General features: G+C 40.2%; 1 protein-coding gene across 1 annotated transcript in view; it reads left to right on the forward strand.

The window, feature by feature from the left end:
* The first annotated feature begins 635 nt into the window (after nt 1–635).
* SCFD2 (sec1 family domain containing 2) overlaps nt 636–27,079 on the forward strand; it is a 191,396-nt gene continuing 164,952 nt past the window's right edge. The window contains exons 1-2 of the mRNA XM_058838116.1: nt 636–1,502; nt 6,012–6,180. Of these exons, the coding sequence (XP_058694099.1) occupies nt 767–1,502; nt 6,012–6,180 (905 nt within the window). The 5' untranslated portion in view covers nt 636–766. The remainder of the gene's footprint in view (nt 1,503–6,011; nt 6,181–27,079) is intronic.

The following is a 27,079-nucleotide window of genomic DNA, read 5'->3' on the forward strand; positions in this document are numbered from 1 at the left end:
TGATAATCCTGCTATGTCAGAAAGGGTACCTTCCTCACTGCGTTGCAAGGAGGTTGTCCAAGTGAATACTGTGTAGAACACAGATTTGCAATCGAGCGATCCATTATCTGGGGAGGAGAAATTGCCCATGCTTGTTATGGCTTTTTTTCTCCTTAGCTTTGAAACTGATTTCGAGATCAAGAGCTTTTAAGGGGGGAAATGGAATTAAACTGATTTGTCATACGTCTCTAACTGTGCAGAGAAAAGTCGCATTTACTGAGGAAGATTACTCCGTCTTGCCAGCTCATCCACCAAAGCCTTTTGCTAGTAAGTCACAATAGTAGGGTAGGGAGCAGTGATGAAAGTTTCGCCTCTCGGCTGCTGTACATTTAAAGTGCCGGGGAAGCAGCTGGTCTCGCCGTGACACCCAGGCAGGCCGCGGCACGGGCGGGGCGGTGACACTGCGGGGCGGTGCCATGGAGGGACGGTGGCATGGAGGGGCGGTGACACAGGCGGGACGGTGACACTGAGGGGCGGTGACACTGAGGGGCGGTGACACAGGCGGGGCGGTGACACTGCGGGGCGGTGGCATGGAGGGACGGTGGCATGGAGGGGCGGTGACACAGGCGGGACGGTGACACAGGCGGGGACCCTCAGCAGCCGCAGCGCCCACCGAGGGCCCCGAGCGCCCCGCCCCGCCGGCTCGCAGCCAACCCGCGCCCGCCGCGTCATCGCGCGGCGCCGGCGGCGCGCCCGGCACGTGCGGCGTGTTGTGGCTGTCACCGCCATGGCGGTGCCGGAGGTGCTGCGGCAGCTGAGCCGCCGGGCCTGGGAGCCCGCGCTGGCCCGGGCGCGCCGCGCCGCCGTGCTCATGGACGCGCCCTCCGCCGAGGCTCTGCACTGGGCCGGCGGGGCGGGCGAGCTGCTGGCGGCCGGGGCGCTGGCTGTCAGCGCGCTGTCCGCCGAGGCGGCGGTGCCGGCGGGGGCGGCCTCCGTCGTGTTCGTGCTGAGCGGGACGTTGCGGGGCGGCGCGGCGGCCGCGGTGCGCGGCGTGCTGGAGCAGGGCGCCGTGCGGCACTACGTGCTGGTGTGCGGCGGCGAGGCGGAGGGCGGCGGGGCGGCGGAGCTGGAGGAGACCTTGCGGCGGTGGACGGGCGAGGGCGGCCGCACCGAGGTGGTGCTGCGGGACCCGCCGCTCCTGGCACCCGTCTCGGCGGAGCTCTGCCTCCTGCCCGCCCTGGCAGCGCTCCTCCCGCCGCTGCCCGGCCCTGGCGGCCCCGGCCCCGCAGAGGTCGGGCTGGGTGCGCTGCCCGCCGAGCTGCGGGCGGCGGTGCGGGCCCTGGTAGGTGACCTCGACTCTCTCTTCACCGGCCTGGGCCTGCGGGAGGAGAGCTTTGCTGTGGGAGCCCTTAGCAGGGTCATCGCCGCTGAGCTGGCAAGCTACGCCCCAGCCAGAAACAGGAGAAGGACAGCCACCAACAAGGCCTCGGTCATCTTCGTGGACAGGACGTTGGACCTCGCTGGTAAGAAATCCTCAGCTGGTGTGGGCTGTCATTCTGAGGGGCCTATACCCACCCCAACGGGAGGGTGTCAGATAGTGGGAGCTCTGGTGACCTGGTGTTACCAAGAATCCATATTCCACTTTGTACTGCACTTCTTCCATTGCTATGTTCAATTCTGGGTCCTGTGTGGGATTACTCTTGAGATCTGGTCTGCTAGAGTACACTTGCTCAGTGTTCAGTGGCTACCAGGCAGTCATAGTAGAACTCTGGGCTTCTTCTGAAGCTTAGAGAAACACAGCTGGGTTCAAAGCAGAAGTCACTGGAAGTCCCACATCATCCTGCTCCAGTAGGAAAACTTGGTGTTCCAGAATTCTGCTGGTGATACTCAATATCCTCCTTTCTGTCCCAAGACAGCTATTACCATGCAGAATATGTGTACTGTAATCTTTTGTCCCAGTGTCAGTTTCATGCTTCCTGGATTAAAAGCCACTGCTCTCAAGCATCCAGATCATCCGTTACTCACATTATCCAGTTGTTTGGAAAAGTACCTTACAGGCTGCTTCCATGACCCCAAATGCTGTGCCAATACCCCTAATGCCAGGTGCATACTTTCATGCAGAAATAGCTCAAATGGTTTGGTTAAGTGGTTGTCCCTGGTGGTCAGTGACCCCGAAGTCATACTTAGCTGTCCAATGAACTGGTGCTGGTTTCCAAATTAGGAGGAACATAGGCATAACTTAGCTGGTTACTCTTCTGTTCTTCTTGGTTTGTGTTTAGCATGATCTTACAGAATAAGCGCTTCTGTTCCACAGGCTAGTGGTTTGAAGAGTAATCATTGTATTAAGCCACCAGGTGTGCAAACAGTTCTTCATCTGGCAACACTGGGAGCACGCTTAACCCTGTGGCCACGATGGTTGCTTACACACCCTTGTAGCCCAGTGGATCATAGAGATGAAGAGTAAAGTAGAAGGCTCTGCTGTAAATCCAGAGGTTTGTTTCTAGCACTTCAATTTTGCTGCGAACTATAAATCTTAATTGTACCTTTGTGCCGCCTTGAGGGGTGAAGGAAACGGTCTGCATGTTTCAGACTCAGCCTTATGGATTGCTGTGAGGTATCCAGTGTATCTACTTGTCACTCTTATCTTTATATCTGTCTAAGCAGATACACGTCTCTGTGTAACCCTTAGCCATATCTATATGCCTGAAGGTGTTTCTGTACATATGTGTGTTGATGAAGGAATGACTGCATTTGCTATCCCAGTCGTACATACCTCCTGCTGGCATGCAGAGTGTGGGCCTGGTTCTGTTTGTAGTCAGTAATTCAGGTCATAATTTTTTGCCACCACGTGTCATGTAGCAAGTACTTGGTACAATGTTGCACCCTGCAGCCGGTCTGTCTGAATTTTCCGAAGTATTTTTTTTTCCTTCCATGATTTTGCCATTGTGTATCCTTGAACTGCTGTAGGGTTCATAGCCCTCAACAATGTGCTAAAGAGCAGCTAAGGATCCAGACAGTTAATGTTGTGCTGAGGTTGGGAAAATTGATCAGAAGACTGCAGGAAAGTGGACTTGGATAAGGAGCCATAAAATGAAATTATGAGAAGAGTGTTGGTTTGGGGTGGGAATGGGGAAAGGATTTATTTATGCACTCAAATAGTGGGAAGTGTGGTGTCTCGTACTTCAATAGGAGAAGGTTTTTCAGAGATAACATCAGGGCTGTAGTGAGCAGCATTGGAAGGAAACATCAAAGCTTACAGAGTAAGGATGCAAAGTTACAGGATTTGGTTTTTTAAGATTCTATTCTCAGTATCCATAAATGAAATTAAGATCCCTGCATACAACCATTCTTTTGTTACCAACAAATGTCTCTGGAATTCATTAGTAATTTCACTGAATTATTCCTATGTGTTGGATGTGATGCTTGTCCTATCAAATACAACGCAGACTGAAGGAAGAAAAATCTAGTGTATTCTAGAGGTAAAGCTGAATATGAACCTGAATTTAGCACCACACAATGAGATTTGTTTCATTGGTTTGCTAAAAACTGTACATTAAAAAATTCACAGGGGAAGCAGGGGGTGTAGCTAATGAGTTTCTGGCTGATGTTAAAGAATTGGTTGGTTGACTTTGCAAGTTGTATTGGCTACAACTTGTATCAAATGTCACCTATTTCACTTTGTAAGTTATAATGTAAAGAAAAAAATTAAATTAGAACAGCATGATGCATAAGAGTTCTTCTGTCCTGAAAGCTAGATGTTAGCTTGGCATGGAAACTCATATTTTGCAGTGGATAACTTGTCACATGAACGCTCAATCTGTCTGTGCTTTGGCAGAATTCAGACCCATCACTTGTGCCTTAAACAGTGTTGCTCATGAGAAGCTGCTGAGCAGTCTGTTGACTGTCCTCAGAAGTGGTGAGTAGAGAGGATCAGAACTAGTCCCATGCACCCTGCTGAAGTCAGTGCAGTTTGAAAGCGACTCCCTGTGATTTCCTGTCCTAGTCTTGTGAAGTTTAAGTCTTTTCAGGCTTGGTTGATTTATGCAGTTGATTGGGGTGACAGTGACTTTTAAAATCTCCAGCAGATATTTTGTGATTGATTTGATGAGGCATGGCAAAAGCCAGTAGCGTCAGTGGACCAGTGGAAACCTCCAAGAGGTAACAGTTATGGGAAAGAGAGATGGCACTGGCTGTTCATGGAGTCAGCTCAAGTACTGAGTCTTCCCCCTATGCCAAGAAGAGAGGAGGGATGTTAATTATGTGGGTTAATTTGCATTTGAGGTGTTTCTAGTGTCTTGTCTAGCTAAATGTTGCTCGCATGCAGCATGTGTGGAGAGATGCTTCCAGTACATGGGGTGGAGGTTCAGAAGATTACTGCTGGTTTTCCCTGTGCAACTTTGCAAGTGTTGCAGTGTGCCTTACATATGATTGACTTGGTAAGAAGAATGTAGGGATTTTGACAATAAGATAGGTTAGGGAGTCACAAAGATAACCCAGCTCATTCCATCTGCACTTCACTGGTCTAACTCTGGCTGAGAATGGTAGAAAAGAAAGTTGCTGTCATTCTGTAATTCTGTAATTGTTGTTGTCTTTGGTGGAACAAATGGGTAATAATCCAGCTGAGTGGTCAGATAGCCACACTGCAGTATCACCCCGTGCTGGACACATGTGCCTTCTTTGCTTTCTGTGGATGGAGGCATTGCCAGAACAGAATTTGACTTCACTTTTCTTTTCCTTTTTCATCCTTGCTTCTCAATTTCCTTTGCAATACAGAATAGTGGATAAACCAGTGGATAATCCATGGCTTACAACCTGGATACCTGTCTGCTATAGAATTGGAGACACTCTTCTGCTTCTGCTATCCAAGAGCACTTAATAATCTGACCTTGGCAATTTACTTGATGTAAGGGCCTTGTTTGGATTTGTGGAGCATGTGAAGCTAATTCAGCTGTTGAAACAGATCCCTGGAAATGATGAAAACATAAGAGCGGATAGCTGCTACACAGACAGACTTAGATGGAGTGGGAACATTGCCTGAGAGAACTTTTTCCTGCCTCTCAGTGGTGCTTCAAAAGTTCCCATTTTTCTGTGGTTAAAGCTAGGACAACAAAACTGAGTTCAGCACTGCTGTCCAGCCCTGTGCTGATGGCTGAACCATAGCTTAAGTGGCAGACTACAAATACCCTCAAATATCTTGTTCCTGACCTAAAGGCAATAAGGTTTCTGGTCCCTCTCTCTTGACTTTTTTATCTGTAGTGTGTGTCATGTTTTTCTGCTTTGACTTGGCTCACAGCCCTAGTATTTTTTAAGTTGGTTGTAGAGCCTGTGTTGAGAGTTCATGAATAGAAAGAAAAGCATGTGTGTTTGAAATCAGGAAAATTGAAGAATACATGCCAGCTGGAGTCCGGAATTTCTCTTGGAATCCAGTCAAATTGACATTTCGTACTTTGTAGCTTGGGTTGGTTTAGTTATTTCATTTTTGTTTCACCTGAGCTGCCCTTAGTTCATATAAAAGTGATGATCTTGATTGTGGCATGCCATTGGTAATTGTTTATTTTAATATTAGGCTGGCCTGCCTGGATGACTATTTATGCAACTTGTATATAGTCCTTTTAAGCACAGCCAAATTAATTTATATAGAAAAGTACAGTATTCTTGGGAGTGTATATATAAATACTTCCTTGCTTTTTTCAATAACCATTACAAATATTATTTAACAACTTCTTTAGGAAAAGAAAAATGTTTTTCATGTCTAAGTGTAAAACCAGTGAATATCTAACAGCTGTAAAACTAAGTCTAATTTGTGCTTTTTAAATGAATCTTTCTGAAATGTTGTGCTTTTAACTTTACACATTCTAGAAATTAATTTTACTTTTGTAGAAAAATATTTTTGAAAAGCTAAATGTAGTTGTGAAGTTAGGAGTACCAGTGTCCTCCCCAAAACATGGTTATTTTCTTTTAAATTCCTTGTGTTTGTTTGTTTTTCTAGTTATGCACCTGATAGGTTTTTTTGGGCTTTTTTTTTTCCTTAGGAGCAGTTGGCCATCATGGTGACAATCTTGCAGAGAAGATTCTTTCTGTGCTTCCTAAACTTCCTGGCCACAAGACCGATGTGATGGTTAACATGGTGGAACTTACAGCACTGCAGACTACAGATGAAACTTGCAGTATTATAGCACCTGGCTGCTTAGCACAACCAAAGTAAACATTCTTCTCTTCTTTCTTTTTTTTTTATTTTTATTTTTTTAATGTTGAATGTGATTGTTATGTGTCTGTGAAAAAATGAACAGAGAACAAGTCTTTTAAAAAAAACAACAAAAGAAAGCAGTCAAGTTTACAGCAAAACCCCATATGGTCGTAATTCTGCTGGAATGTAATAGTCTATATGTGTACATTAAGTGAGTAGGCCAGATAAGACTTCCAAAAGTGGGAGAATCTCAAGACCTTTTAGATTTGGGTTGTTTAAATTGTTGTAGATTACTGTAGCAAAAATCAGTACAGATTAACACCAAGAATTCTCCTTGTGACATTTCTTTTTCTGCCTAAGTAATAGGTCTTGCAAACAGTTAGGTCTCAATGGTGACTTCCTTTTCCCATAAGCCTCTTCATAAAGTAGCTGGATGCTGAATTTTTATTAGAGTACCTTTTAATTTAAGGTTTTATCCCTGTTTTCAAACACAGTACCTGTGGAGAAGGATAAGGCACAAATTCAGGTATACAGACAGTTTCACGAGGGCCTGAGTTTTGCTTAAACAAGAGCAACCTAAAAGCAGTAACTTCAAATAATTGTACTTAGCTATGTATAATGTGTAGCTAAGACTTTACAATCAAAGTGTGTCAGCTTTGATGTTTCACTTTCTAAATTTAGTTGTCCAAATGAAAACCTTCCTGCAGCTCCTGTTACTATGCAAAAACAAGGAAACATACCAGGTGCTGGTTTCACTCCACAAGAAAAATTTTTCTCAGCAGTGCTCTAGAAATTAATACAGTGCAAAGGAGATTAAAAGTTCTTTCTCCTTTACTATAATGCTCTCCTCATATATTAGATTTTTTTTGAGATGGGCTATTTAATGTAATTTATATTCTTCTCTTTTGACTTGTTTTGTGATTCTACACCTGCACTGTATCCTTTTTCTTCCCTCCCCCCAGCAAAGATTTCACAGATTTCCACCGTTAGCAACATATGGTCTTTGTTTTCTGAGAGCCTTTGTCACCTTCCATCTCTCACACGTGCTGTAACCGGGTCCAGTTTCTAGGTTTTGCATTGCATACCTCTCTTCTTCCCTAGAAGTTGGAGAGGAAATGTTTCCTCATAGAGAAGGACTCAGTTTTAACTTGCTGCCAGGGTGACTAGCTTATATAAAATTTGGTCTGGTTTGCTTCTTGCTGTCTGCTTTCCTGCTGATTCCTGAAGTAGAAGTGAGATGTCCTTAAAGATCTGTCTACACAGCAAAATGAAGAGGTTATTGTCCATAGTAGAATTTAGTGATAGCTTTTTGTGCTAACTTTGAGTAGCTAACAGAAATAAAGAAAATACTGTCAGTGTGGACTAGTAAAAAAAAAAAAAAAAAGATAATTACTGCCCTGAGATTGTTGGCCTGTGCTACCAATCTATTGTTTCTCACATTATTGACATTGAGAAGACTCAAGGTAGTGCTGGTATGCCTTCCCATGGCTAAATTATGATTTCAGTCATGTATTCATGTTTTTAGTAACAGCTGACAGAGTTGTGTTATGTTCTAAGGTGGCTAGTAGTATATATACACATCAAGATTTGTTTGCCTATTTGCTGGCAAATGGGAAGATGCCCTCTGTTAACAGTAATTAGTCTTAACTTATTTTGCAAAGTCTCATATGGACACAGCTGGTTAAAGAACAGCAGGATTTGGCCACAAGATGCAAGTGTGGGAAAGTTGGGTGACAGTAGCTAATACCTGGTACCAAGGAAGTGGTGCCATTAACACACTGGTCTATAACAGCTTCTCCAAAATACCCTCCCTCTGTACCTCATGGTACAGAATCTGTTACACTGGAAATATTTAGGAACAGATCAGGCAAATATTTTAAACCGTCCTTACCTTGCCTTGCAGCACAGCAAAGGGACAAGATGACCTCTGAAAATCTCTCATTACCACTGTTCACAACAGAACAACAGAAGAAGAGTTGTGGGCTGTACAAGAGTCTCCAAATTCCAAGTGACACTGTGATGTTTAATCTGTTTTTCACTTCTTCTCCAACTATATAATGATCAAGAATAGTTCCTAGGTTAAAATAGACACTTCCAAACTAGCTTAAGACAATTGGTGAAGAGTGCTTGAAACCATAACAGTGGCTGAATGTGTTGCTGAAGGTGGGAGTTTCCATTCTGGTTGACAGGACTGTTTTCTGTGTTGGTTTAGACATTTATTATCTTTGCTAGTGTAAAATGGTTGTTTTTTTTAAGCACTGAAATGGATTAAAGATTCCCTCTGGTAAGTTTCTGTGTCAATTCCATAGTAAATTCCTTAGGATGCTCTCAGTTCCTCATCAACTTGGTTGTTGCCCTTGGTAGCTGGTTCAGAAGTGTTTCTTATAATTGAAAACTTAAGTCTTCATTTGTATTTGTAAATGATGCATGGCAAGGAGTGTTCCTCTTGTAAATTCTCTGTTTACTCTGGTGAGTGAAAGTGCCAGCCCTTTCCCCAGAGACAGGACCAGTGACTTCAGTTACACCCAAATTAAATGCGTGGGAGTTCTTTCACATGAAATTTTGCGATCAGACTGTGGCATTTCAGACCCACATATTCAGAATATTTTTCAAATGTTTTCATTGTTTTTCTCAAGTAATATTTGAGCATGCTGTAGTGAGGGGAGAGAGAGAGTCTGGTCCTTGCATACAGCTTGCTATATTTAACTTCTCTTACAGCATGCCACTCCAGCAGAAACATCTGGGCTCAGTTACAGAGTTAGCAAACAGAATTAATGAATAATTTATGGTTGGTGTGGTGAAATAAAGCAGGGCTCTTTTTTCAAATATAAGGAAATAATGGGCTTCTTTAAAGATTTAGACGAAAATGTAAATGCCATATGCTGCTTGAGTTACTGTACTTTGAAGGTGCCCTCTTTGTGAGGAACGGAATTTCTTAAAAAAACCCACAAACAATTCTACAGTTCTTGATTTTTTTAGTCTTATTAGCCTCAAGAATCTCATGGAGTAGTTTTTTTTCCGTACTGTAGTCACTGACATGTTGCTGTTCCAGTGTGGATGATAGTAGAGTTATAATCTTTCAGAACTGTGTCAAAGTATTTTATTCATTTTTAGATACAGATGAATGTACATAACAGAAGGGAAACAGGTCATAGGTATTTAGCTAAAGACATCCACTCTTGATCAGAACTGCTGGTGTCTGATCCAGAAAAGTAGTAGCCACCCTGTCCTTTCAAACAAATGATGCATAATAGAAGTGAAATTGTAGTGAAAGCTTAGTAGTAGGGATGATTTGAAAAAATTGATTACAGTACTTTTGCTGGTCTTTGTATTTTGATGAACCATACAATGTTTGTAGAGGAATTCTTCCAAATTTCAGCTTCTGATTTTAAGCATGCATGTAGTGGCTTCTAGGGGTTGTCTGTTCGGATGTACGTCAAGCTCTGTGTTTGTGAGCAATCCATCCTGTACATTTGATAACATTTTGGCCACATTGTTTCTCAGAGCACTCATCTTGTGCTTTTAAGATTTATATTTTTTTTTAGCATGTTGATGCTCTTGCTGTCAGTAATTAGTTTATCTTGATGGAGCTTTATCTTTTCTGCCTTGTGTGAGCTGGGAGCTGAGGTGCATGAAGCCCCTGTGGCTCCCTAAAACCCCAGCTGAGGGTTCAGATGCCTGATTTGGTCACAGGCCTGTGGTGTGTGAGAAATAAAGATTTATATGACACTGTGGACAACTATATTTACTCTTTTTTGATTATGCTTTTTTATTAGTCAGGAACATATTTGATATGGTCTCCTATTTTGCTGAATAGACTGAATATTTAGTTTGTTTATGCACATTTCAAGAACTTGCTGAATAGAGGTTTCTTATTTGTTTTTTCACTCTTGCTTCCTTTCTCCAGTGTTTGAAGACTGTAGGCTTCTTAAAATTCAGTATGATGTTAAAATCTTTTTAAAAGTCCCAATTTATATTTAAAATATATATGTATTCAATGCAATCTACAAAGAACCATTGGACTCTTACAACAACCATTTTTCCATAAAGATGAAATAATGTAACACAGTTTATGTTTGGGCTGCTATGCCTAAAGCAATTCAATAAGCAATATAGCCGATAACTTCTGACAGAGCAGGTGGAGCCACTAAATCATCTGTACTTGCTTTTGGGGGAGAAATAACAAGTTGAGAATGAAGTGACCATGTTGATGGGTGTGATGCAGAAAGCATTTTTATGCAGGCCAGATGTCTAAATCACAGCATCCACAAACAGATATACCTTTCTTTAAGTCTTGTATAAGGAGTGGAAAGGAAGATGTGCTGGGGAGTGGGCTAAAAATTAGGACTTTTCTGGAGATGGAATGATAAAATTTCAGTGTCTTATGGTAGTGGCAGTTGAAAATACATACTTCTCCCAATCATTCTTAGTTCTGAAGCTGTTATTCCCATTTTGGACTGATCAGTACTTTTTACAAATGCTAGAATTGGGATGGAGAAGAAAGCCCCGCTCCAGCTGCATTTTTGCTTTTGGGTGTGATGTGATGATTCAGTGCTCCTCTGGTACTGGTGGGACTTGGACAACCCCAAACGTGAGGGAAGGCCATGAAGTGAGGGGACTTGTGTTTCAGTGCTGATTCTGCTTTCAGCTTGCAGCATGATCTCAGACAGGTCACTTGATTCCTTTCTGCCTCTGATTCCTCTTGTAGTCCTTGTCCAAGGAATTTGTTTTCTAAACCAGTAAAACAGGGAGTTTCTTAGGATGCACATTTTCATACTGAAGGCAGAAAAATCCTAGGGGTTCTGATCTCTGGGGGTGCAAGTAACAGTGCAGATGAGTGCAAAGGGAGCTAAGGTGTGAGGACTATTGAGCACAGGATCTCTGTTTGTGCTTTCTTTGGTACTGTGTCCTTCCCACTCCTACTCACAGTGCTTTGTTGCCCTGGGAGGGGAGGCAGTTTTGAGTTGTTTTCACCTGGCCCCCTTTCCTGGGAACTGATAGAGCAGCAGTTCCAGTGATCTCTGTGTAACACACTCTGCAATATTCCTTGAACAGTCACATATATGATGTCAATTTCAAATGAAAGATTTTTTTGTGTGTGTATGGCAAAGAAAAGGGCAACAAGAATTAAAATTGAAGAGGAGATTAAAGTCTCCCTTTAATCTGGGAAATAAACTTTTATTGAATCATTGATTTTATTCTCTTAGAGTTTTTTTAAGTTTTATTGTTTTTTTAATCAGGGAACAAGTATCTGAAGGATATTGATTTTTTTTTTTTTTTTTTTTTTAAACAGTATGGTTCTTGGATCTTTTTGGTATTTTCAATATTTTAAAAAAATATTTCCTTTACATCAGCTGTAGATATTAATTAGGAAAAAATCCACAACTTCTTTTTTGCATGCATACATTTTTAGAAGGTAATTTGGGACAGTGTTATTCTTGAATGAGCTGGAAATTTATGGCATAAATTAGAGCAATTTTCCTTTCTGGAATGTTAATATTAAAGAGGAAACATTGCTATTGCAGTAAGAAAATCCAGATGTCATGACTATATTGCTTCATATCCACTGCGAGTCTTGCAGAGGAGGAAGGGTAACCCAAGACAAAGGATGGCAAGGCTCTTTGAGACGGGGAGAGAGACAGCTTCGTGCTAAAAACTGCTTTTGGATCTGGTCCGGTATGTTGGTGGTGGCGCAGCAGCAGCAGCGGGGTGCTCCCTGCCCGTCCCTGCGGCTGGGGTGTTCCTCCCGCGTTTCTGTTGCTGGACACTTCCCCCTGCTGGAAGCTGCACGATCCTGCTCTCCCGGGACCCAGCCTCCTGTCTCTGCTGAACTCTGCTCCTAAAGATTGTTTGAAACCTAAACTCAACGCCCCAAGACAAAAAAAAAAAAACAAACCAGCTCAAAAGAAGCCACCATCCATGGTACAGCTGTTTCCTATCTGCCTTTTTCAACAAGATGGGCAGCACTCTGGGGAGAGAAGGAAGTTTTAATTGCAGAGTTTATGAAAAGCAGCCATCCCATTGCATTAAATAAAACTCTGAAACTTTTCTTTCACCAATAACAGGTGAAATTACAGCCTGGCCCTGTGCTTCCAGGTCTCCTGTTGTGCTACTAAGGTCCATTTTCAGGGCGACTGTGCTTTAGAGGGTCTTAGAGGTTGGTACCTTTTGCCTTTTCAGCAGTCCAGCCAGGAGATGCTTCACAGAGTGGTGGATTGAGCAGTAGGAATGCCACAAACACAGCATTCTTTCCTCTCCCCCCATGCTCCCGGACTGGTAGCCTTCCTGATCTCCACTTTATTGTACTCATACAGGCTTAGTGCACAGTCCTGAACTGAGGCCTATTTAGAGTTTCCTCATTGTTTGAAATTTCTCAGGGCATCTTCTTTGTGGAAATTAGAGCCCAGGCTGGATCAGCTTCTGGGGTTTGTCAGTCAAGACAAGCTTTCCAGGAGATGCTTTCTGCTCAATTTCAAATCAGCCTGAGTCAAATGAACGTAATTGACTGTTGTCACAGGATGAGATGAACAAGCTGATAAGATTTATTATATTTTACAATAAATGTGTATATTTGCCTGGATCCCTTCAACATGGGACCTCCTTGAAATGGAAGAAATGAAGGGGTGAGAGGGCTGTGCTGAGAGTGGAAAATTCTGGAAAGAGGTCAGGACCTTCAGCTTGCCTGTGCTATGTAACATACAGCATTGCTAGATGAACTTGCTGCCGCTCTGTAGAACTCGTTTGCTGCAGTAGTGAGTCTGTTGAGGTAAACAGCAGAGGAATTTCATGAGGGTTCTTTGTCCAACTATCCTCCTGCCTAATAGGTGCCACATTTTTGTCAATTGTCTGTTATGACAGGGCTCAGAAGCCTTCTAAGTTGTCTTCTAGATAAGAGGAAGTTTGAAGCTTATTTTACTTGAGATAAAGGATGAATTGGGCTGACAGGCTCTTGGCATCAGCTGGGTGGCTCTTCCTTATCTATGCCTCTCAGCCCACAAAAAGAACTTCTGGGGGTTATGGGAAGCTGGACTGCTCAAGACTTCATTCTTGTACTTTAGAGAACCTCTAACTGCCCTCTTTGCCTAGGCTTAGTCAGGCTTAGTAATGAAAGTATTCAGATGGAATTCAGACTGTGTTTCCTGGGCCCTCTGACACTATCATAGCAGCCCTCAGAGTACAAGGATCAAGAGGGTTGAGATGCTCTTCCCTGTAGAATCAGTTTGGTGAAAATGGCAAAATCAGAACCCTTTGTTCTTAATTTTTGAAGACATATTTTTAATTCTAAAGAAAAAAGGCTCCCTGTATTTATATTATTCTCCATATTCTCTCTCTCTATTTGAGTTCTGCCAATAAGTCCCAAGGTTTTGACTTTCCTTTGTCCTTGGAAAGAAAAAATAAATTTGATTCTTACCCTGAAGTTGTCCAGCCATCAACACATCTGAGTACTTATTTGCATCGTCACCTGATTATCAGAGCAAGGTAGCTTAATGCCTATAAGGAAATTCAGTGAGTACAAACCCTCATATGTCTTCTAGCTGTTCCCTGGTTACCACTGTGCTCTGTTCTGCAGGCTCATTCCTTGCAAGATGTAAAGGACAAATCTCTTTTTGATGACCGATCAGGAAGAGTAACTACTGTCTGCAGTCAGGACAGAAAGGAAAAATCTTTATATTGTTTAGAGGCAATTCTTTTTTTGTCTCTGCATTTCTTGTAAAACTGACATCACTTTTTTGTTTCCCTAATAGTTTTGTTTATGATTTTGTGAGTTTCTTTTTTCCCCTGTTTGCAAAGTGCTTTTCTCTTGGTGTGGCCACAGTGCATTTTCCTGCAGATGTGTTCAGCGTGTAATAGTAGCATAAAGACTGTGTCTGTTTAAGTAGACTTTATGGCTCTCTAAAATGAGCTCTGATCTTTCTTGTGTTATAGTACAATCTCCTGGAGACTGTTGCTTTGGCTGATGTTGTGAGATTTTTCTAAGACTAGGTCTTACTCTGCTTGGCCATCTGCCTTCAAGTTTGCCTCCTGAATGACCTCAACAGTGAGGTTTTAAAATGCAGTGATATGAGTCGGCCTTATTACATACTGTGGAGTTACTCATTTGCTGTACAGCCATAGTACCAGAACAGAGTGACTGAGTGACCTGGAGGGGTGTTTTAGTTTATCATTCTTATGCTGTAAAGTAAGCCTGCAGTGTCTTACAGTGGAGAGAAATGTGCTGTAATAGACTGATGAAAAGAACTAATGACAGCTGCTCATTTGGATGACGAAGTAATGTTTAGGAAGGAAACAGAATTATCTGTTGGCAAGAGGTCTGATTGCAAGTTTTGACTATATGATTTGGGTTATTTCATGACTCCAGACTTAATATGAATCAAGAGTCAAAGTTTAAAGTTTAAAGCTTCAATTATGTGAAGTGAGCTATTTACCTGTCAGAATTTGAAGTTCCTTTTACTTTGGAAAGTAGACAGAATCTTGCATAGATAAATACTCTGATTTTATACAGATAAGCACATACACAACTATTGATTTTAATTTAATTGAGCCAAAAATCCAACATTTTTTTCTGCTATTTAGCATGGCTAAATAATATTTAGCATGGCTTCTGTTATTTAGATGGCAGATCTTTGGAATCTAATTCATGATGCCTAGGTCTAGTGTTTACCTGTGTGTATGTGTTTCTTTTTCCTGAAGTGTAGTTACAGGATGCTGAAATGGGTATTGCTACTTTATAACTGTTCACAGTTTCAAAAGTGGTTGTGAATATTGATCAAGCCAAGTCAGTTCTTATGCCCTGATAATCTACAACCCCACAGCAGTCTTTCTGCAGCTTCTGGATGACTGTGCTCCACCAAGTACCACTTAATTTCCACAGGTTGTGAATATATATTTTTAAATGATCTTCGACTGGAAAAGATTTCCAACCTCTTTGGGAGAGAAAAAGCTTTATGACCTTACTTAATTCTCTGCACAACTCTATTACTTATTTAAATAAGTAACAAGAAAAATCCATATCAGGTCATTTTCACTAACTGGAAACAGCCACAGAACACATGCTGAATGTATACGCTGCATGTAGCTGCCTAAGCTCCAGTTAGCCCTTTAAAAAAAAGGGAAATTAACCTCAACAAAAAAAGCTGCAGTTCTTATTGATGATGGGAATGGGTCATGGCTTCAGACCTTCTTTGACAGGTCAGAAAATGCCATCAATGGGACTTGGCTTGCTGGTAAGGAGAGTATGTGGAGGAGGAGGGAATTAGACAGTGGCAAACACACTGATTATAGAAACCTGTTTTAGGAGGAGGATGCAGAGTTAATATTGAATGACTAAAAAAAGTGACCAAAAATCCAGGGATTTTGGATTAGGACAAAATTCTGCTCTCACCACTCAATCTATGGCAGGCAAAAGTGTATCAGGAAGGGGTTGTGAGAAGATACCCCAGAGCACAGGGTCAATATATTCAATGCGGACAGAAGTCCTTATCTGTTTCTCATGACAGATGAACCAGAGTATGGAAATGGTTATAAAAATGAAAGCCTGAGGCTGGAGCTTTCTTCTTTCTGAATAGCTGTCAGTTTGGTTTTGAAGGCTAGAATTGTCCATATTAGGTTTGCATTAGATCTGAGGGAAGCTAGGGCTCTAGGTTTGCAGTGAAACTATGACAAATATGCTACTTTGAAGTAAGAAAGTGGAATAATGAAGATATGCAGAACCCAGCCCTTGAGTTGATCTAAGCTTCACCAACATGCTAGCAAAGAATCTGGCCCTGCATGTTCAAACATCTCTTCTTTAAGATGTAAAGACTGCTTCAGATTTTATTTTTTTTTTTTTTACGATTTATTTTGGATCTCAAAGTATCTACTTGAATACTTGTTCTCAACTCATAAGAAGAGTTATGAGTTTGACTCTTAACTAGTTATATTATAAAACTTACTAAGCAGTGATTCTTGTGGTAACTGAGTCATTTATGCAAAGAGTTGTCTTTCCATCTGTGAAGAAGATGTATTTTTGTACATTAAGCCCTCAAAATGGCTTAGTCAAGAGGTTGCATTGATGACTGCAGGCTTTGGGCAAGCAAATGAGGGAGGGAGGTCAAAGGAGACTACCAAAAATTGTCCTTGTAAATCAAAAACATGGAGGAGAAGGAATTCCTGGCATTCCATGGTATCTGGGTTTATTTTCTTACATTTCTCTAATAAGAAAAACACACGTCAGATGTGTTCTTGGTAAATGTTTTCACTTGTCTCATCTATCTCTGCTGCCAAACGTGACCCAAAATACATTGGTCTCGCATGCCCTGAGGACATCTACTGGATAACTAAGCAGTGCATCTGTAAAAGTGGACTTGGCACTCCAGTGCAATCCCTAAATGTAGATTCAGTTGTCAGCACCTCATTACTAACTGCTCTTTCCCTGGAATCATTTTTATTAAAATAACCTTATGCAATAGCTTTAAAATGCAGAGCAGAATGCTCTAAAGTAACCTATTGTGTTACATGTAATATTCTCAAGCAATGTGTTAGTTGTAAGGATCAGACTTTATATTTAGTATAATTCATTGCTTTGTCCAAAACTGAAATTAAAATCCCTGACAAGTAACTCTTTAATATACACATTTTAAAGAGATGCTTGCCAAGAATTTTGCTGTACCTTGTAGTGCACAAAATCCTACTCAGAAGCTTTCAATTTACTTGATTCATGCAGTAACTCAGTCTAGCATTCTGTATAAGTGGTCCTGCAGCTTGTAGGAATGAAACATTTTGCTGAAACATTTTGTTGGGCTAAAAGGCAGTGAGTTGAAACTCAGATGGGGTTAAGTGATGGTTATGAGTAGAAAGTTTTAAGAAATTATTTGTATGCACTTTTTATCCTTCACCCCTGCAGAGTTTGGCCACTGTTAGAGGAGCAAGAGTGAATTTTGGGGTAGTGCTGGCCTGTTTTATTACAGTGCGCAAGAGGGCTGAGAGGCCTGTGGTATATCTGGGAAGCTTTTCAGCATCAATCCTTCCCTTTACCTTGTGAAAAATAGAATACATCCAGATCTGCTAACTGCAAAACATGGTGGATCGGGTCACGATAAGCAATTCTACTTCTGGCAGAAAGAATTTCACTTTTCAGTGATTTTTTTCATTTGTCTTGAAGGAAGCAAACTCGCCTCAGTGTTCATCTGGATGTCAGTTGTTTTGTTTCTGGCAGTCCTCCAATTGCTGTGGTGTGCTTGGTTGTTTATTTGGACCAGTCTGCATTTAATTGCAGAATTGTTGCCCTGGGGTCTAAAGATCAGGTGTCACTTCTGCTTTTGAATGGTGATGGACAGCTGGGATAACATTTTTAGGGTTTTTTTTGGTTGGGTTTTTGTTTGTTTGGCTTTTAACACTACTTGACAATGAATCCTCATGCTATTCCAGGCTATGCATTTTACCTTTCTATTCTTTCTACAGGAGACCCTTCTGAGAAATCTCTGAAAACTTCCAAGGAATGTATTATGGGGGGAGGGGCAGGGGGATGGTGTGCAAGAGAAGAATAGGAAGGAGCACGCCTAGACCTGGTCCCATGCTGGGTCAATACAGAGAAACTTCGTCCTGAATACCTGTCAAGAAGTGACAACACTGCCATATATTTGGTTGGAACTGAAACTTGTTTTTCCAAGTTCAATTATGATGCATCGTTATTGTTATTCACAAAGTGCCTCAGTATCACTCTAATTGTTTAAGATCCCTTTAGTACTACTTAATAATGGAAAAGTTTTAGAGTAGCTAAATGTTGTGTTGCCTGTCATAAAGGCTCCTCTGCAGAGATGAGTGCTGTGAAGCTATTGCAGAAGGGAGGAAAACTTACTTGCTGGTTAATAGATAAAAATTCTAACAGTATGTATTATGTATTTTTAAATAACATAATTTTAAAAAGGAATAGCTAAGGGTTAGAGGAAGGATAGAGTTAAACTGTTTTGAGATGTCCTGACCACATCTTAGAGCTAGAATGCTTTACTCAGTGGATAGTTAATCTGCTTTTCTCTTTGCACAGAACATGTTCAAAATCATGTCTGTATACAAGATGGAGCTTAGTGGGATTTAATATTTCAAGGATTAGTAAGACCTAGAGATCAGCTGGTGTCTATCAAAACCAGTCCTACTTTCCTGAGATGTGTCTTGTTTGTTCTCCATTACCTTCAAAGTAAGCTGCTAGCTCCCTCTGCTTCAGCTGTCAGTAAACAGGGTTAAAATTATCCAACCTTGTTAAATACACTTGCTGTAGATCAAAAAGAATAAGCCTTTAAAAAAGATTAATAAAATCCCTCTTTTCTTGATATACTTTCAGTAAAGTTTTTGAGATAATTCAACTTTTGAAAGAAGCACACTGAAATTCATATATTTTAAGACATTGAGGCATTTGTTGCAGGGTAATGATCCTGCAAGATTATAGACTTCAGAGGTTCTTGAAGTCAATAAGTAACTGTCATAAAAAGGACTTCAGGCAAGGATGATGATCTGTTTCTTGTTGATACAATTGCCAGGCATGGCTTCTGTTTCAGGCTGTGTGACTAATGCTTCCCTTCCACTCATGCTTCAGCCTGCTGAGCAGTGACAGCTTTGCATGGGTTCCTTTTCCTACACTCCTTACCTTCCAAACGTGCCTTTGTTTCCTCAAGACTTGTCTCAGGGTAACATCTTCCAGAATAAGCATGATGACAAGAAACTGCAGTTTGCACAGTAAATGTACAGTAGTCATGTAATGGTGTGAAACATCACTGACATTTGGTTTTGTAGAATGTGAGTAGAGCTGGCTTCAGAAATTTATTTAGGTTGAACCTCTTCCTTCACCAGCCATTTCATGCTGGTGCTGTTGCTTCTTCCAACTTCACCAGAGTAGCCTTACTTGTTTAGAATAATTTTCTTTCTACCAAAACATTTGATAGCTGATGCAGAATTTTTCCTGTAGCAGTATCAGCTGCCATATTAAGTTGGAAAGCTAAATGATCTTGCTTACATGACTTTCAGTGTGTGTGCGTGTGAGATAGTGTTATATTTAATTCAGAATTTTCCAAAGGGAGCTTTGGAACAGTCAGTAACCTAAATCCAGTCATTTTGTAATTTGCAGGCAACAGGGCTTTATGGAATTAAGCACTAGTTCTCCTTTTCACAGGGTACTTTGGGAAGATGAAGAATCCTGATTAAAGCAGTTTCTCCCTGAAGTATCAGCCTCTTCTCTTTAGTCAGTTTATTTTACAGATTTGATGTACTGCACTTGGATGCCACAGCACATGTAGGGTATGACAGTTTATATTTGTATTTTCTTCTGATGTCACGAATAATGATTATCTGGTTTATCTGCATGTATAGCTTTGTTAGTGTTGGCATGTGTCATTTACAGAAGGATAGCTATGAGAGGAAAGGGAGTCCAGGAATTGCAGAGATTTTGTGTGATGTTTAGTCCACAAACAGATCCCTCTTGATCTTGAGAGGTGTTGTATTTGTAAGGCTTTTGTGTGTTCTCAGTACTGCTGGTCACAAGCTTATACATGTAACATAACATGTCACTGCTGTAGCTTAACAACAACGATCAATGCAGACTTAGGTTAGAGGGTTCATGTTGCTTGTGACAGTGGTAAGATATTTACACAATATTACAATTTTGGGCCTGTATTTTTATTCCATTTCTGGACTGTTTGATAACTATTTTTCTACTCATTTTGTTCTGATTGCATAGCATTTTCTAGAAAGACAGAGTTTGTTAATTTTAAAAATTATTAACTAACAGGAATTGCTAGTGTTCTGTAAATCCTCCAAATTTAACTCTGGCTTAACATGGAGTGTATCTTCCTATCTTTTCTACTACCAAGGAAAAGAATTTTTAAAAAGTGTAGTTTAAGGAAACTGCCTTAGTGTTTCACAATATATAACTAGTTGAATATTCCGTATTATATTGCTTCCTTATGTTTCACCTTTTGTTGACCTTCAAGTTTACAGGTTCAAGTGGATATTAATGATCTTGGGAATAGCTAGAATAAACAGAACTCAAAAGAGATGAGAACCCATACCTCCCCAAGCTGTTTGTTGGACTGTGTGGTTTTGGTTATTAACACAGGAAAATGCTGTATTGTCCATCTGTAATCAGCTGAAACGTCATAGAAATGCTGTCTGGCTAGAGGATTACTGTGACCAAACCATTTGACAAACATATATATATTTATATAAAAATATAAAATTCTACATAAAAAGAAAGCAAGCTCTGAATGTTTTATAAGAAATTTTTCACTAACGGTTCTAATATTAATCTGGAACAGAAATTCTCTATTACTAGTCTATATAAATGGAATAGAATAAGAGGATTTCTTAATCAATTTTCAGGTGCTCTGTATATACCTGTACATGTGTGTGTTTGTGCTGACTTGTATTATGGTAAAATACAGTGCAGGGATTATCTTTCTGCTGTCTTGGTTTAATGCACACTGGTGTCATTGGTTTACACTATAATTCTTTGATATTGGAAGCAGCAATGAGTGAAGTTGCATTACTTTTTAATAACATCATTCGTGCACAGCTGCATTGTCTCGTATGTGGTTATTAGCAAGTTGTTTTGTGTCATGCTAAAGTGTGTATGTTAAACTTTTTGGCTTTCTGAAGCCAAAATACTTATTGCATGTATATCACAGCATGCATATATATATATATATATATATATATATACATATATACACAAATACGTCTAAATTTAGATCCACATGAAACAAGACTGTGATTTAAATGCTTGTCCTTATAAGTTTACATGATGCTTGGATTGAGGAAATGTTTGATAAAACTGAAGATGGTGGGTTTGGCAAGACATGAACATGCTTCAGATGGTGGTTGACCACACTCATCAGACTTGTGTACATATTTTAATTTATAAGTATGGCCATCTGTAAAGTAGATATATGAATGAGCCAAATAGAGTTAAGTTTCTTTTATTTTTTTATTTAAGGAAAAAAGAAAGGGAAAACATAGAATGCTATGTTATCATTTAGTTTTGTTAGGAGGTTTTGTTTCCCTTCTTTTTAATCAGTTCCTGATATGAACTGAATCCTTGGCAACCTTTTAATAATTATTTATTAAATTTTATTGTAATTCAATTTATCTGTGAGACCAAAAATATGTCACATATTAAGAGTCTGATTTACTTTCCATTATCTATAAAGGAAGGAAAAGGAATTCATCCCAAAACAAAGAGCTGTTGGTAAACAGAGAAGTTTTGTGACATTTTGGGGTTGCTCTGTTGGTTGTGTTTATAAGTACCTCCTGAAATGTTTATTTTTCAGTTCTCCCATGCTCTGCTGATAACAGGGAGCATATTTCTTCCTGGTTTGGGGTATAATGTTCACGGTTTTCTCTGAACATAGTAGTTTATACAAACTTTTTTTTGTACAAAACAGCAGATTCACAACTTAAAATTGCGATGATGTTTACAAACAGGTTTGATATCACTCTTTTCATAATTTTTGTTTGTCTGAAATAAACTTCTGATTTTTTTTGTGTTCTCAACATATTATAGACCTTGCTACTATGTTTGTGAAAATCCTGTCTCATACTTCCATATGCTTCTTTGTAAGAGAAATGGAAACTTGTTCTCTCATTATGTTCAATAACAAATTTAAAGAACACTTTCCTATTACTATTGGTCTTAGTCACTGGTTGTGTCTTGTGAATCTTATTTTCTCTTCTCTTAATGGTAAGCAAGAATTTCTTTTATCTTCCCATGTCTGCAAATGGTTGCCAAATTCAAGTTTACTTGACTGGCCTTGCCCTGAAGTGTAAGTATCTGTAGCAATGCCTTTATGAGGTTAAATATAATGGCTTGAATATAATAACTCATGTACAGTAACTGTTCCTTGTCTTATTGGTGTGTTTTAACCAACTTTACCCTGGTGCACTCCACAACGTACCCTTCTTTTGTGAGCCAGAGCTTTCATAGTTTAACTCTTGTGCTCTGCCTGTTGGGGTTTTTTACAGCCATGTTGAGTCAGCTGTAGACAAAATCAGTAATGAAGGAAAATGTGGGCTGTATCCTGTGGAACTGCCTGGCAGCACCTCCCAGCTGTCGAGGAGTAGGCAAAGTTCTTTGCTCCTGGTTTGGTTTGCGTGTGATTCTGTATGCTGCGTCAGTATTGCTGGCACAAGGAGACCCATGCCAGAATAAAAACAGGGGAGGAGGCAAAATATTAAAAATTTTTTACTTCTAGTGGCAAGTCTTGCCTTTTTATGAGTGAATCCACTGTATTAGTCCAGATAATACTGCACTTCCTTGGTATGTATACCTGGATATTGAACAACATACAGTGAACTGACAAACTCCTGTTGCTTCTCACCTTTTTTATTACCACAGATATTTCAGGTAGTCCAGAGGGGAATCTGTTGTAAAACTGGTGGCTGATAAGCAGCTTCCAGTTCTGCTCAAAGCACTTCAGCCTTGGTGGCTGCAAGCTGATTTGCAACACTTTAAATATTATTTTAGAACTGCTTTTAAAATGCCTGGCAGCATCCTTTTTATATATCTGTTGTTTAAAATAAGTGCTTTAAAATAAATTGGTGACCAAAGGCTCTTAAAAATTTAGTCTTACTGTAATGATTTTTGTCTATGTTTTTAAAATGAGACTATATTTTTTAATTAAAAATTTATGGTGTTTGTGTCTTGCAGAAAAGTAATTATTGTATGATTTGATAATGAAGTTCCCTAACATCTAATAAATAATGACTTGGTCATACTGGACTATGTTCTTAAGTATTTTAACAGTATAGAAACTTATATACTAGGAAATATTCCCAGTTTGGATCTAGTAAGTAGCAAAGTATATCACATGCAAGGCCTTTTGTTTTCTTTTGGTGGAATAGTTTGCAGAACTAACAATATACAAAATTAAGTTATGTGACCCTTTCTGTTGTAGAATGTGATTTATTTTTTGCTTAAATATCTCATAAAGCACTGATTATTTTCTGAACTTTGCAGTGCAATTTAATTGACAGATTAATTTCTCATAGCTTCTTTCATCTATTTTTCTAGTAAGATTATTTCTTTAAGATTCCTGTTCGTAGCATGGAAAAATGCAAATCTCAAAACCTTGTGTTATTGAGGCAGAAAAGTTGGTGTTTTAACAGCACTCTGTGTGACCTTTAGTAAATCAATTGTTTTATCAATCAAATTATGCTAGTATGAGTTAATTAATTAACTTGATCTTGATGTGACACAGCCTTCCTGGAGTATACACAAAAAAGAGGGAGGAGAAAGAAGGGTCTGTATAAACACCATATGCAAAGGCTGAAGCTATCAGCCTGCCATTAGCCCTTTATCTAAGAGGCCCTTGGCATATAAATCAAACAATAACCTCTCTGTTTTGACTCAGTGCCAAAGTATACAGCCACAGTTGAGTCTAGGACAGATTACACCCACTGAGTGGCTTGAGGGCTTAGAGTGAAACTGGGAAATAACCATTGAATTATTCAGGAACATATTTGTGTTCTTTATTATTGGCTGTTGGACACTTTTTTTGTACTATTTGCTTCATGTTCTAATCATAAAAACCAATACATGGAAGCATTTTAACATACATGTAAGTAAGGATGTGAGAATAATGTTCTAAGTTGAGGTGCTGCAAAGATCTTGGTTTTTAAATGTTTTGTGTGTTATGCCATGTTGCAAAATCTTTATTAATCTATGGCAGAGGTGGTAATTTTCATGCTCTTGCTGTTTTATGCAGGCACAATACCAAGATGAGATTAGCTTTCTGTATGATTTTTTCTAAGGTTAGGAAGGATTAGAAAATAGTTTCAGTTTCTACTGCCTGATGTTCATTTCATTAGGCTGAGCAGATCTGCCAACTGTACAAAATGTTCAACAGCACAATGACAGCCCACTGCTAGGAACCTCTTCACGTTATTTTGCTTTCTTAGAAATAATGTTAGTCCCTTCTGCGGCTGTGCAACTTACATTTATTTGAAAACAAAATTTTTGTGGCTTTTGTATTTTTCTCTGAGTAAAGTATTGCTGAATCTTTAGCTGAACACACATTGGCTTAGCCCATCAAGAGCAGATGCTTGGGATATGCTCAAATTGCAGCCATGCTAGAGACTGAGCTCTTGAAAATGATGATAGCTGTTTCTACATGGAAAATTTTAGATAAATTATGTTGGAGCTGTTTGGTCACTTTCAGAAGGGTGAAATGAAGAGCAGCTTCATTCTCTGAGCCCAGTTGTAATGTGGAAACATGGCAGTGTGGAGCTCTTCTCATCCACCTGGCATTCCCCACAGTATGTCCGCACAGTCCCTGTGGCATGGAGGAGCTGCTGTTCCAGGGAGGCTATTCCAGATGTTGTTGGTTGTTTCCCATGGGGGGGCTGCCGTATGTGTGGTGGGGTGCAGACGGGGACTTGGCTGTCCCCACCACAGTTGTCAGGCTGGCGCTTGTCCCCAGGAATCCGCGGTACATCCCGCGTAGCCTTGGCGCAGCCTCCGCAGCCTGCGGAACAGCAGGGCAGTTGGAGGAGGGAGGATGTCTCTTGATACGTGGCCCTTTGCTCCAGGCTCAAAGCCAAATTGCTGCATCTTATCGCAGGCTTGTGCTTGTCTTTGCTCGGTATTCAAATGACATATTGCAGCAATGCATTTGTCCTTCGTAGTAATGGTCTTCTGACCACTGGTGGTGATTTTTGAAGTGCTGTGCACTTAATGTGGGTGTTGCGTTGTCTTTAAAGAAATGTGTTATTGCAAAGGCAATACTTGGCAGCACACCTTTTTTTTTTTAGCAGTCACTCAGGTTTGGGCAGCTTTGTGGTATTAATGACCCTCTAATTTAATCTTTTTCACTTCTGACTGACTTTTTCCCTTCTCCCTTCCTCTTGTGAAAATATACAGGCGTAGCTGAGTTGTAAATCTATATAGACGAAAGGCAAAAGTTTTGGTGATACAATAACCACGGAATCTGTCACATGTTGAGACTAGAACAGTTTTCCTTCTGATTTTTTTTAATCTGTGAAAACATAAACCTGACTACTTTGTTATGCTGAAATTCTGTTATTTCAGTTGATTAATATTTGAAACCCACTCACAGTTATTTTCTGTCTCCTATTCAGAGCCTGTGTCAGCAAATTGCTGTTTGAAATCCCATGTCTCTTACCAGATGTATAAATAAGAACATTTGCATACTCTTTCTTCTTTATTAGTATCTTGCTCATATGATGTCCTCCACCTGATTATTTGCTGTTCATGATGTTATGATATAGGCTGTGCTTTCACCTGATTCCAAAAGGTTTGAAATCAAAATAAAACTGTTCCAAGTCATCTTTTTCTTCCTTCATTTAAGCTACAGGAGATCTGTGAAGGAAACTGTATGTAGATACTGATTTCTCAATTTAGCCTTTGAAAAGGTTATAGAAGAGACTCTTTTTTTCAGTAAGCCTGGGGCATGGCAAGGCCTACATGTAACTGAAAAAAATGCCAGTGTTTTATAAGGAGAAAGCAGGATGACCTGAATTTGTCCTATTAGGCAAAGAAGTCCAGACAAAAATCCAGCAACAGATAATGTACATGTCACTTTTATCTTTCTTGACTGGACATTAAATCACATCATAATAATTCGTAATAGCTTGCCAGAGACTACATATGTGGCTGATAATTTTGGTGATTATGGTATGCTGCTTGGACAAGAGTGTTTGACTTGTTTTTATTGGTTAGTTACTCATGCTGATTGAAGAAATACATTGCCAAACAAATACAATAAATGCTAGGAGGGTTAGGAATGGTCTATTCATGCATCTGAAAACATAATGGTAAATGAGGAGCACTTAGTAATTGAATGAACATATTTTCTAGTATAGGCTTATTGCTTCCTGACCTTTTGCTCTTGCATTAGAGACCAGGAAGACCATATTTTAATAATTTGTAAATAATAGACAAGACCTGAAGCGGTAAAGGAAGTAATCTCTTTCTGTACTGGTGGTATGAAGCAAGACACATGTCATTTCAGCCAAGGATAAATTGTGGTGTTGTTCACTGAATTCCCTCAGGATAAGTGCCCCCAGATTTCTGTCCTTGCCTCTAGTTTTGCATTTGCTGTGAGAGTTTCGGCTCCATTGATGGGTGCTTGATTTCACCTATTTCCAGATTACTGCCTCCAGCTTGGAAATAGCACATCCCAGTGCCACCAATACACCCCTGTTCTCCCCAGATTTGTTCTAAATGAGTAGCTTTGAGACTAAACCTACAGATGATCATGGATAGGGATACTCTCTGTCTGCTAGATAAACTTGGCAGTGTTTTCCTTGCAGGACTGGACCAGACCAGATCAAGTGAGTAAATTATAGTTATTTTAACAGATGCAAGATTAGGTATTTGATAATCAACCTGTAAATGTCTAGATCAAACAAATTAGTTTAGTTATCAGAACACATTGCTGAAAGGAGTTCAATGGGAAAGAGAGCAAGCTCCCCCACACTGAGTATTGCTGAAGCTAATGCGCCATCACCAAAGAACTGCTTACCATACCACACCCTTACATCTGCTCAGGGTTTTGGCTTTTCCACCCTGACATCTTGCAGGCTTTTTCACCCTGCATCTTGTAAACAACAGATTTCATTGTGTGGTCTTCCCTTCGGATATGATAAATTTGAGAAGCCAGCTAATTAGCCACTTCATGGCTAAATCATTTTATTATTGATTTTTATTTTTGTTTTTCCATCTCTCTTATCTTTAATTAAGGAAAGTGTTCCTCTGGAGGCTGTAGATTGGAGCTGCTTTGAAGCACCTGCATCAACCTTTAGTCAGCATGGAACATCCCAGTCTTTCTGACTGGTTCTCATCAGCACCTTTTTCCTGGCACTATTGCCAGGTGGAGTGTCACTTTAGGATTCATATAGACTATGGATCTGATGACTTGGTCCTTTTCCCCT

Source organism: Poecile atricapillus, chromosome 4 (genome assembly GCF_030490865.1).
Source record: "Poecile atricapillus isolate bPoeAtr1 chromosome 4, bPoeAtr1.hap1, whole genome shotgun sequence".
NCBI lineage: Eukaryota > Metazoa > Chordata > Aves > Passeriformes > Paridae > Poecile > Poecile atricapillus.